Source organism: Nilaparvata lugens, chromosome X (genome assembly GCF_014356525.2).
Source record: "Nilaparvata lugens isolate BPH chromosome X, ASM1435652v1, whole genome shotgun sequence".
Classification (NCBI taxonomy): Eukaryota; Metazoa; Arthropoda; class Insecta; order Hemiptera; family Delphacidae; genus Nilaparvata; species Nilaparvata lugens.
In genome coordinates, this window is record NC_052518.1 from 105394005 (window position 1) to 105408007 (window position 14003).

General features: G+C 33.8%; 1 protein-coding gene across 6 annotated transcripts in view; it reads left to right on the forward strand.

Annotated features, from left to right (window-relative positions):
- LOC111045483 (anoctamin-4) overlaps window positions 1-14003 on the forward strand; it is an 87960-nt gene that overhangs the window by 21059 nt on the left and 52898 nt on the right. For all 6 annotated transcript variants that reach the window (XR_005573281.1, XM_039442953.1, XM_039442954.1 and 3 more), the window contains exon 2: window positions 8110-8278. Coding sequence is in view for 5 of the 6 variants with exons in the window: in XM_039442951.1 (XP_039298885.1) it covers window positions 8110-8278 (169 nt within the window). In the remaining variant the exon portion in view is untranslated. The remainder of the gene's footprint in view (window positions 1-8109; window positions 8279-14003) is intronic.

Here is a 14003-nt window from a genome sequence, read left to right on the forward strand (position 1 = left end):
TTTTATACATTGTTTTTGACAATAAAAAGTTTTTATTATTATTATTATTAATACTACCGTATAGGACCAGACCGTGTCATCGGGGGCTCTGTGGGTATATTGTGTGGAATACCCCCAGGTGGAATGGGGATCCCCCACGGAAAGTTTTTCACATCCCAGCTGTAGAACTGTTAGGTAGTTTATGGCATATTATATTACCGTACACTATTATGACATTAGTAAACACAGGGGTTGCTGGGCCCTCCCCCAGGAAAATTCAGCTTTAAAATTCATGGGTTTCAGATCTTTCTTGAGTTTCCAATCTTCACCGGAATTCAGCACGAGCTAAGGGGTTTGGGGCCGGTTTGGCGGGGTGGGTCCCTGTGAAGTCCGAAAACGAAAGGTGTGATCATATTGGTTGCGTATAAGTGCAAGTGCACACTTGGTTATGCATGACCAAGCGTGCAGAAGAGAACCAGAATCTGGAAAGAGCAATAGGAACATTCCGACTGAATGCTTGCACTTGCTGGTTGCGTTCAGTGTAAGCAACTACATGCAAGTCACAACGTACTTTAATGGCACTTCAAATTTTGGTTCTCGTTTCATGCATGATCAGACGTCAGACGTGCACTTCAATGTGATCACACCCTAAGGTAAATGGCGGTAGTGGTTTTTTGATATTTTTGGCTTTTTGATAAACCAATCAAGCCTCTAAAAAGATAAATTTCTCAAGTCTCTGTCTCTACTAATTATAGTAATTAGTGATTCACTACTGATTCACCTCATAAAGCATATTTTAAAAATAAATTATAATATAAAAAAAAAAACAATGAAAGCTAATATATAGACCTAAGTGAAACACATTTTTGTGAATGAGTCAAGGCAACCATCCCATAATCTCGCTACTGTAAGTTATGTATGCATAAGATCGAAAATATTAGTCATCTCTCATCTTATCTCGATTTCTTGAAGACTTGATGAATAATTGAAAGAATAAGACATTGATATTGCCAATACCACTATATTATTAGTACATACAATATATTTTTTACTCAAAAAAATTTATTTACTTGTACAAAATCAATTTAAATCACAGTTCCATGCTACATGGAAACACCTGTCACATCTTTAGCTGATAGTGATATTGAAAACTTCAATGTCTTATCCTTTCAATTGTGGAGAAATACCACCACAACTCTCTTCCGATACAATCAAATTACTTGATGAATAATTTTTCACAACTGGAAACTTCTACATTACTACCTCCTCAAACTTTCCCAAAACTATAGGTTATGTAAAAACTTACTCATTCAACTATGCTGAACTCATTTTTCAAAATTGCATGTTATTATCGAACCTGATTGAAGGAAAACCCTTGGAAAGCTTTGCTTCATCGGCACTATAATTAATGGGTGGGGAAATTGTTAGTTTTGGTGCTAAGAATTTTTCGAAACTTGGATAAGTGTTCACTCTAAAAACTTTGCTGACTTCTAGTTACAGTAATAATTGAAATCATTCAGTTGGCAATTGATTGAGTTTCGCTATCAGTTGATGAAGCTTCATGGTCTTCTGAATATTTTAGTATTTGCTCCACCTACTAATGACGAAGTAGCAGAATAAATAACAAGGTTTGTGAGGTACCACGCTTCACATACCCTAACAAAATACAATTTTGTTGATCTCAACAAATTTGGACAAAACGAAACTCTGATAGTAGCCTACTAGTCTGGAGAAATTAATATCTCATCAACAAATAACAACAATATTAATTTCATTGTTGGTTATCCATCTTGTTTTCACTAGCATTATTACTATTGTATTTTGATACCTTTAAAGTGGAAAACACTCATTTTTTCTTCAAGCGAGAATCACTTGAAAGTGAGAAACAGAGTTTCTGTTCTGTTAAATCACCCAGTAACACGAAATCAGAGCCTCCGTTCAGCGACAAGAACTCATCAAGACTATTTAAAAATTGAGCGGTTTCAACACCAATTATGCCACCTATACAGACACAAAACATTGAATTTATAATTTAACAATTTACATTCTAAAAATATAGAGTCAGAACCTACGATGTCGGAAGGCATTAGAGTACATGAAAATTCACATTCCTCAGCCACGTAAACCATAATCCCCGATGCGTTAGTGACATCACTAACAGCGTCATAACTCTTATATCCATCAATATTAAAGAGATTGATATCATTGCATGTCTGGAGCCAAGTTTCCGATAACACTATAATTATGGACGGTAACGTTTTCCAATAGTTAATATAGGTCAAAAATATATCAACATTTTATTTATACTCCTAATGTTTTGATGAATATTATGGTTTCATTAAGCTTATCTGTTAGAAAACAGGAGTTTACTTGCTTTATATCATTAACAAATTTACATTCCTCCTCCATTAAAACTGTTAGATTTTCTAGATTTACCCAATACTAAGCTATGAACTTCGACACGGTCCACTTCAATTATTTGTATTAAAATTACCATCAACATACATGAGTTTATTGGTTGCTCTGAGGCTGCACTGAATAGTTGTGAGTAATAATTTAATATGGAGTTATCATAAACACACTCAACACACACATTCATACAATAGGAGAAAGAAGAAAAAGGGAAAGACATACTAAAAAGAAGAAGAAAATGACTGACAAACTAGGAGTTTGAAGTCGAGACTGCGGGAAACTCCCAAAAACCATACATAATTAAACCCAATAAATTATAATGACAATATTGACGGGAAACTGAGAACCATGTTTAGGTAAGAAAAGTAAAAGTGTAAAATAGATATGTAGATTAATTCTACCAACAAAACCCAATCACAGTCAGCTTTGCATTGGCCAGGGACTAAAATGAGAGAAATATAACAATAATTTTAAACCATCGCTGTTTTAGTAACTGAGACAAGAAATAATACAACAAAAACAATATTAAAAATATAAGCAAGATAGATATCTACATATTGATAATGAATCATATTCACATTTAAATAAATAAAGAACAACTTCTGAATATTATTAGCATAAAGTAGATAGGTAAAGAAACAAAAGCCAAAAAGAATCACCTATGCTTTGGCCTATGAGAAAAAAACAAGAGATCTCTCAAAATAATTAATATAGATTAATGTAGATGTTGAGCCAAAAAAATAACCGGTTAAAGCTTGGCTTGAAATAATTAACAACAATAATAATTAACTATACCCGTTATAGTAATCAAGCCAAGAAATAATAAACCAAAAAACAATATTCATAATTATAAAAATGTACGAGACTACTTGGTAATGAATAATATTCAAATTCAAATAAATAAAAACAACTTATCATAATAAATAAACATGGCTAACCTTAATTCTTGAAACAAAAAATGATAATCATATAAATTACTGATACTGTAAAATATTAAAAGTCTATACCGTATTCAAACTACTTTGTCAATGTCCTCAGAACGTGAAATAACAATTTTCTTTGATTTGTCATCAACTCTAACATAAACACTCCTTCCCCTAAACCATACATATTTTATGTCACCCTTCTTTTGTAGCTCTTTCGCCTTCTTGAATAGAGCATTGTTGAAAGGAGACATAGTTTCATTGATATGGATTATTTGATTGTTATTCACCCATTCAACATCACTCGCCATAAGTTTCCCATTACATTTTAGAAAATTATGTTTATCAATGTTTCTCACAAATTGAACAATGATAGAAGGTGATGAGTCCTGGTTCGGTTTACTATATTATAGTCTATGACAATTGTCAACCATATTATCAGTGAATTCAAATTTTATCCCCTGAGAATGTCAAAAATGTTTTCATTACTCTGAAATGGAACACCAACAATATTGATATCACTTGAAAATGGCATCAATGTCCGAAAGATGTTGTGATTAAATATTTCAAAAAGGGTAATAAGATTTTTATTTTTCTTTCTATTTTTATATTGATACAGTTTTTCCTAGAATATTGCTGAAAAGCCGCAATGTCAATATTCAATTTGTTCATATTTGATTTCAAGGAAGCTATCTCAGAAGAATTTAACTCAATATTTGTGACACAAGAGTTTATTTTTGTTTCGTGCTTCGAAATAACGGTTTTATTATCATTGATGAGTTGAAAGCATTTTTCGATGGATGTAATCATATCCTTCTGTTCAGTGCGAATAGATTCTACATCAGATTTGATTACGCCTAAATGAGTGATGATAAATTCGATTTCCACCTGTAACTGTTCTGCTGTTTAGCCTCCCGCTTGAGCAGCCGGCTGGCTATCTCTTTCCTCGTCTCTAGAGCCTTGCTTTTTAGGTGGCATGACTAGAATTGTCAAAACGAGATAGAAGCAATTCAAAACTAATGCACTTTACTGAAATACTCTGTTTGCGTACATTTATGAACACGATATTATTATTATGAACAAGAGTGATTGAATATAATAGATATAGGAATTGGTTGAATTTGAGAATAAAGAAAAAAAACAATTTTATTTCAAGCGTAGATTCGAAGGTCATAGGAGTAATATGAGAAAAATATGGGGGTTTGTTAATAGCATGTTGGGAACCGTTAGGAGTAAGTCGATGGAAAATATAATTATGAAGCATATGTCTCATATAGAAACACAAGATATAGCAAATGAGTTCGCTCAGAGTTTCTATTTTAATGTTCAAGATATTATTCATTCTTGTGAATGAGTTTCTATTTTAATGTTCAAGATATTATTCATTCTTGTGGGTTTAAGTTTTCGTTAGGTGATGTAGAAGATCTCTCTATCAATTGTAGTTTCTATTTACCTTTAGTATCAGCGCAATTCGTGAGTAGAGAACTGGCAAAAATTGATAGAAATAAATCACCTGGTTTTGATAATATAAGGTTAAAAGATATATTGTTCTTGAAGGATGACATGGTTTCATTTTTACAATTGCTTATAAATAAAATGATCAAATCCCAAAGTATACCTGATCTTATGAAAGTTTCTGTTGTTCGACCAATCCATAAAAATGGTGAATTCTCTAATTTTAAGAATTTTAGGCCAATTGCCATATTGACAATTTTTGAAAAAAATTTCGAAAAATATATTGCCGAGAGGATGAATTTAATCCTAAATAAGCATAATATCATCAATGATTTTCAATATTGTTTCATGAAAGGGTTAGGTACAAATAGTTTGTTGTCAAATATTTCTAATTATATATATAGTAACTTGAAGGATAATGTTCATAACCTTTGTCTTTTTATAGATTTTTTAAAGGCTTTCGACACCATAGATCGTAAAATTTTATTACAAAAGCTATCAAGTGTTGGTATAAGAGGACCTGTACTCAGGTTATTTGAAAGTTATCTGGAGAATAGAAAATTTGTTGTTAAAATTGGGAACTATTCAAGTCACTTCAAATGTGGGAGTGTCTCAAGGATCAGTCCTGGGACCTTTGCTGTTTCTACTTTACACAAATGACTTACCTAGATATTTGATTCACTGTAAGATTTTTATGTTTGCAGATGATATTTTGTTGATTTCCTCTCGTAAATCGTTAAATGTGGCCTAAACCCGGTTACAACATGATACCAATACTCTAGCTAAATGGTCTCATAATAATTGTTTAAATATAAAAGTTACCAAAACCAAGGTGCTGCACATAACCTCATCCTACATGAAAAGACTTGGGGAACCCAAAATTAAGCACCATTGCTGTGAATTTTTCCTCTGCAGGAGCAAGAAATGAATATGTACAAGAGATTGTCAGTTCATATCAAATTGTATAAATTATAAGTATTTAGGAGTAACAGTCGACAGTCATTTTCGTTGGGATAGTCATGTAAAAAATGTTTGTAATAGACTCAAACAGGTATTGGCCAAAATGTATTATATTAAAGATTTAATACCCAATAAAGTGAAGAGGATGATGTATATAGCCTTGGGAGAGTCTGTTATGAGATGTGGATTGCAAGGGTGAGGATTTGCTAGCAATGTTTATTTTCGGTGCAGAGGAAGATTTTACGTTTGTTCAGCAATTCTCAGGGAGATATTCCATATGAGAACCTTTTGAATAGATGCAAGGTTTTGAATATGAAAGGTATATTTCTGTTTATTTTGATTTTAGAAAATTACTTCAGCAAAAAATATTAAATTATGAAAGTTAATCGATATGATTTAAGAAATGAGAGGTATGTTGTACCATTCACTTGGAATAATTAGCCAGAATAATAAAAAGCCAGAAACACCTTAATCAACATTGTACCAAAAACGTTCAATGATTTACCTGATAATTGTGCTGACTTTGTTAATATGCGCCTGTTGAAAAGAAATTTGAAGATTTGGTTGAATAATTACACTTTAGATGTAACATAATGTAATTCACTATTAATGTATTGTATTGTTGTAACACATTATGTTCTATTTTTTTGTATGTAAGTTCAGGTTGACTAAAATATTATAACACTTTTGAGATTTTTGAGAGCTGAGCCAACAGTTAATTAATTAATATCATGATAATTTTAACTGTTAAGTAAATTCTGTGAGTAAATTTAACAGTGTAATAAACTGATAAGTAAATTCAACTATTAAGTAAATATAAAGTTCACTGATATATGTATTATATATATTTGAATTTACATGTTTTGTATATGGTACCTTGTCAAGCAGCCTCTTTGAGGTTCACTTAAGGTAGCTTATTTATCCAATAAACGTTTTTTCTATTCTATTTTATTCTAGTAAATTATGATTCAACTGTAAATTATAATTCAACTGAATCAACTAGAACAGGTGACATCAGGGGCCAGTTTCACAAAGGTACAAGTAGGTTACAAGTCTTGTTGCCAACCATGGTTTTGGAGAACAGCTGATTACTAGCGTTTCACTAAAGCAGAATTGTAAACTTGTAGTTACAATGAATTTCTACAAGTTTACAAGTGATTTGCTTGTTACGAACAAGTGTTTCACAAAAGATTTTTATTGTAGCCAACAATTTTTGTCGAAATTACTTGTTCGTAACTATGAAATTTCTACCGAGGTGGAAAGCTATGTAAAGGATTTACAAGTGATCATTAAAATGATTTTAAATATTCAATAAATATTTCTAATAATCAAAAATGCCATATATCCCTCTAAATTCATTATTTTGGAAATATATGCATCAGGAAATTAAATTTAATAAATTTCCATAATAGTTATTAATATGTTACCTCATAGGTTATGTGTACTATAGTATATATACACAGTATGTATAGTATACATTATATATAGTACATCTACTGTACATATACATATATATATATATATACAGAGTACATATAGTGCGTAGGTTACAAATTCATCAATAAATGAAGTAGACTGTACAAAAAACATTATATTGCTTTCAAATATTTTCAAAGTAATTATTGAAGAGTACAAGTAACCTTTATAAAGTATGATAAAAGGAAATCATCATGAAAATAGGTTATGTTTACTATTGAAGTACTTGTAGACTTGTAAACTTGTAAACTTGTAGATCATAAATTTTTGTGAAACGTGAGTACTTGTAAACTTGTAACTACAAGTACTTGTTCGTAACCATGGTTGGTAACAATACTTGTACCTTTGTGAAATAGGCCCCAGATACTTGTGGATGAGAAAACTGAGTGAGGTCTACTGTTCACAGAACTACTAGTACAAATAAACATAACATTATGAGTAGTAGAAAACAGTCTTTAACCTCATATAGAAACAGTAAAAAGAAATAAACAAGTCATAAACCTGAAGTGTAATCTGTAAACTCTTAGGCAGTATACAGAGACAATGATAAAACTCCTTGGGTTTTTACTTAATATTATTTTTTTGATATCCACTATTGCTTGTAATTCTAATGGCAGCAATGTGAAGTGTTTCCTTCCCATGTAGTGATTCTTTTACTTGAAAAATTCTAACCTGTGTCTTTCCATAGTTCTCCCAAATCTAGCATAGTAGCCATGAGTCTCATTCCGTAGTTCTTCTACAGGGTAATTTCTCTAATATACATAATAATATCAAAAACATATTGTCAGTAACCTGTGAGAATGCCAATTTCACATTAGTTGTTATTATGAGTAGGCCCTATAATGTAATAATAATCAGTAGTTTGCGGTTTCAGCTTTTAGCATTTGTGTGTATGGTGTTCCAGGGCACTGAATGTGAGGAAGCGTGGCTCAGAGATGTGCAGAGAAAATTGGCAAAATATCAAGATAGCAATAGCGCGATTCCCGTATCCACGACTGAAGGCATGAAGAGAAAACTTGTCAACAGAACTAGCTCTGGGAAAGGCTCTCAAGATGCCGATTCATTATCTGAGGGTAAGCTCTCAACTGTAAAGTTTCAATTAATCTTGCTTGTTAGAAATTATTTTTTACGTTAAATTGAACACCTATCCATTATTATTATTATTATTATTATTATTTTATTATTATTATTATTATTATTATATTATTATTATTATATTATTATTATTATTATTATTATTATTATATTATTATTATTATTATTATTATTATTTAAAAAGGATCTAATCATTGATACCGTGCTGAGTACAACCGCCTTTTGAATTCCATGCTTTGCACTCCCTGAGACACCAAGGCGACTGAGGTTCGCTAAAACCTTCTGCCTGATCACTCCAACAGTAGAGATCACTCCAACAGGGACAGTTGTAACTTTTTCCTGCTTCCAGACATCCCTGATTTCAGCAGCCAGGGGGAGATACTTGGATATTTCCTCATTGTAATATTGTTCCAAGTTGTGGCAACATGGTATGCCAACATCAATCAAAATAGTCTCCCTGGCTGTCTTGTCCATGAGGATAATGTGTGGCCGGTTGTGCACAACTGTCCTGTCAGTCAGCACAGAGCGATCCCAATACATCTTGTGTGTATCATTCTCAAGTACAGAAAGTGGCTTTTATAGATAGTATGGCAGTTTTTGATCCACTAGACCAAACTTCAGGGCAAGATCCTGGTGTAGGATCCCAGCAACAGAGTTGTGGCATCTCAAATAGTCTGAAGCTGTCATCAACTGACAAGCTGACATGATGTGTTGCAATGTTTCGGGAGCCATACCACATCTTCTACATAGGTCACCATTTATAGGCAGCTTCAATATATGCTTCTTGTAGTTCTTAGTAGCTATTACTTGGTCTTGAATAGCTATCATGAGGCCTTCTGTCTCTATAAACAGATCTCTGTGTCTGAGCCACGCATTTTAGGCATCTTCATCCATCCCAGGCTGTCCCAAAATGTTAGCATGCCTCCCATGCAGCTGTTTTTCCCGCTATTGCTGAAGGATCTCATTCTCATGCTGCCCATCTGTTTTTGGATCGTCATTGAGCTGTACAGAGAGATTGAGTGGGGTATATCCTAGATCAGCTCTCCTCACCGCATTGTACAAATCTCCATCCTTAGCCAAGAAGTATTGTTTCATGCTTCTGATCTGCTTCATACACGCCCATCTGATGTCAATGAGCCCACGACCTCCCTTACTCCTTGGTAGTATGAGTCTCTTGGTAGTTATTATTATTTTTTTCTTATCCTGTTTGAGGTTTTGCTTGACCACTCTTCCCCTGGGCTCCGACCCCCAAAGGAGAGTGACAAGCGATTTTACCAGAGTGATTGCTCCACATGTCCATGTGGTAAACAATCATACTGGGTCCGTTACCATTGAATCGTTTGCCCTGAGTAGATGTAATGAACCAAGGAAGACAGCCTTCTGCATTTGACCTGCGAGTGCAGTAGCAGCTCTCTCATAGGCTGGAATGGTTTTAAGGTTGACCAAAAACGAGGGTCTCATGCCACCCAAAACTCCTATAATCAACACCACTATTCTTAACGAGTAGCCTGGGTTAAGCCTGCGCAGCTCTATTAATAGGTCTTGATATTTTGCCTGTTTTTCCTCCTCCTTGCTGACAATGTTGCCTTCAGCTGTTGCTGAGAACTCGATTACATACATTGTCTTTGCCACTATGTCAAGGAGGACAACATCAGGCTTTGTGGCTCTTAAAAGCCTGGTGGTGGAGAATGAGTAATTCCAATACACTCGGCACCTTTCATTCCCCACAACAGACTCAATCTCCCCTGGGGCATGAGGCAGCACTGGTGTTTTGTCAATACCATATGAGTGTCTAAGATGGTAATAGAGCGCAGCATTATGTCTATGGATGTAGCCCACAGCTGCATGAACAGAGCACGATGATAAGATGTGCATGATCGTTTCTGGTGCTCTATGACACACTCTGCAACTGATATCTGGGACATCCATGTGCATTACTCTGCTACGGTATGACAAGGTGTTGATGACACCATCTTGGCATGCCAGTATGAAACCCTCAGTCTCAGATCTCAGGGCTGCTGACTTCATAAAAACAAAAGTCAGCGTTTTGGACAAGCCCTGCTCCTCGATATGCCTATAGAAGACACCATGCAAGGACTTGTCCTTATGCTGCAGCAAAAGAAGTCTAGACTCAGCAGTCTTCACTTTAGCCCTTAGTTGATTAGGCTGAAGCCCTTCCTCCCTCTCAGTGTTGAAATCGAGACCAAGGGCATCTGCGGCATGCTGTGCTGCCTTATATAGGAAGGCTCCCACCCCTGCAACTTCATGATCGTGGACCAATTGCATCAGGGGGTCAGAGCATCTTTTTATGCTGCAGGCAAACTGTATGGCCACCCTGTTGTACAAATTCTCCAGACCAAGCAAACCTCTGCCTCCCTCATGTCTTGGCAGGTGTATTCTGTCAACAGAAGAGTGGGGATGCAAACTCCTCTCCATGTGCATCCTTTTTCGGGTCTCCCTGTCCAGTTCCTGGAGCTCGTATCTGTTCCACTTGACCACTCCAAATGAGTAGGTAAGGACTGGCACAGCTAGCATGTTTGTGGCGACAACTTTGTTCTTTCCTGATAACTCAGATGACCAAAGTCTTCTCTTATACTCACTGCAGAGAGCCTTCTTCATATTAGCTGAATCCTGGGCTTGATTTTGATCAAATCGCAGATACTGATTGGTCTCTCCAGCATTAAGTGCTCTTATAATGCTGCCATCAACGAGCTCCATTCCCTCAGACAGGCCCTTCAATCTTCCTTTCAGAAGGTGGAGCACTGCACACTTGTCCAACCCAAATGCCATGCCAATATCGCTGTACCACACCCACAGCCAACTTGAGATAGGATTCACTGGCTGCATATATCATTATTATTATTATTATTATTATATTATTATTATTATTATTATTATTATTATTATTATTATTATTATTATTATTATTATTATTATTATTATCATTATTATTATTATTATTATTATTATTATTATTTTGAATAATTGAAAATTATTATTTTGGGATCACTGATTGATTATCTTATATCAATGTACTATTTCTATGTTTTTTTTTAATACAGTATAATGTAAAACTTGACTCCTCCAGTCAAACCTTCTTTGGAAGGTTTTGGAGAATTTATAATTTGTCTGGTTTATAATATTTAAAATTTTCCACTGAAAAGGAATCTTCTTATCTTTTGTCATTCTTGCTTTTTTATTATTCTTCATTTGTTTTGTTTGTAAGATTTTTCTTTATTAGTGTATTTTTCATTTTTGTTTGTTATATTTTCTATAATAAACTCCCTTCTTCTGGGGGTACCAGGACGAAGGAAAAAAGGAAAGGGTTATCACTCTGGAATCATTGTCCAAGCTGATGTGTTGTAAAGAGGCTTTTGATATCACTTTCTGAGTAGTTGTGTGAACTACCACTAATACTCTAACACTGTGGTAGTTGGCAAGTGGTATTGTGGATAAATCTACTGAATAAATCTAGTCTTTTAATTCATTTATTCATATCGTCATGCACCTTTGATATGATTTGATTTCATTTTATTAAATGCTTTTTGTGAATGCTATTCGAGTTTGAAATGAAATCAATGCTGAAAAAAGGATTTGTGATTGAAATAGTAGAAAATACATTTATTCACGCTCATAGTTTTCATTATCAATCACTTTGAATGTAATTAACGTACAAATACCTGTGTATGTAATGATTTGGATGGATGAACTATTTAAACTTAGCTTTTAAAATAAATAAATAATATAATAATATTCATCCTCTGAAGAATGACTTACTGTATCAATTTCTAACTAAATAGTCAAGTAATAACAATTATTTTTCAAATAAGTGCTGTATTTATCAAGTTCTTAATCTATATTGTTTTCTGCGATACATTCATTTATCTATTTCTCACGTCAACCTTCATAATTGTCAAATATTTATTCCTGGGCCGAAAATTAAGTGGCAAAGCAGTGATGTGTGATTTTAGAACCTAATAATACTTTGGACAACATCAAATTTTTATCAAAATTTTGGAGAGAAATCTTACAGGCTCAGCCAAGTTTCCCCTTCATGGTCATAATTATTTTATGAATATAGTTTTTTGTACAATAGATGAAATGAATAAATAATTTTGATAACACTCAACTAAGCTATGCGTGCGACCAAACTTGAATGGAATTTTCTAAATAAGTTATAGCGTTAGTGTTGAAGAAGTTGATTGAGACTTTGAAATTAGAATCGAGCTCACTTTTATAGACTGGACGTATTATTTTTGCCGCCAAATTACTACTGAGGCCATTTAGTTGGCATAGCCGGGTTACACCGTAGATTACGCACCTGTTCATTGATTGAATGTGTAGGTCAATGAGTCAGTAGTAAAAAGTTGGAACCAGACTTACTCCTACAACTTGTGATAGTGAATTAAATATGGTGGACTTTCACTAAATGATCACTACAACCTCACTTTCATTATCAATTGATTCAAGAAGAACTTCCTTCCTCGAACTATAATCAAAGTTCATGGGCCAGCTTTCGTAGAGGAAGACAACGTCACCGATAATTATTATTTTCCGATAGTTGAGAAGTTGTTGAAATGCTATAGAGTGGAGTAGATATCATTTGCGATCAGTTCCGTGAAATTGGCATCAATAGACGCTAACTTTCAACACTATTATTACCTACTGTGCAAACTGTAACAATTCAAACACGCCGCTGAAATAGTTTAATTATTAGAATAGCGGAGACTTGACTCAGGCCACCGAATTGGACTTTTGAACTGGTGAGCTAAGAGTGTGATTAATTCATTTAAATAAATTGTTATGGCTTTTATTGGCAGAGAGATCGTTTTGGATGTGATTGAGACTAAACTGGGAGAACGTTTCGAGGCGCGCAAGACCAAAATTTGCTTTTCAGTAATGTGATTGAAGAGTTACTATATCGAGTAGAGAAAGTAGGTATTGCTATGATTTAACTACCATCTGAAACTTTTGATGAATTATTAATAGTTGATAATGCTCTAGTCTAGATGAAAGTAATCATTTATTAAATCTCAGCTGTTCTTAATAGATATGAAGTAAGTTTCCATAAGAATATGAAATGAGTTGAAGGAGCAAAAGAATTGGAAGAAACTTTTGAAGAATTATTAAGAGTTGATAATGCTCTAGATGAAAGTAATCATTTATTAAATCTCAGCTGTTCTTAATAGATATGGAGTAAGTTTCCATAAGAATATGAAATGAGTTGAAGGAGGAAAAGAAATGGAAGAAACTTTTGAAGAATTATTAAGAGTTGATAATGCTCTAGATGAAAGTAATAATTTATTAAATCTCAGCTGTTCTTAATAACTCTCAAGTAAGTTTCCATAAGAATTTGTAAAGAGTTGAAGGGGCTATAGAATTGAGAGAATCAAATCAACGACCCAGTTCTATATTATTCACGGTAATTCATGGCTAGATTTATCATTATTGCAGATTGACTGATGTATGTGGGTTGATTCAATCGACTTTTCCACCCACATTTAGTGGACTATGATTTTTTATTCCTTTTCATCCTCCAAAAATAAAATTCCCTCTTGGAAGTATCCTGCAATGATGGCTAATCAATTTCAGTCATATGTTTATGTTCATGTTTAAGTGAAAATCATTTGCATGTCGTCCTTGGATGGATATACATTATCAAACCTTCAAACCGCATTCGTAACAACCCTATTAAACTACGTT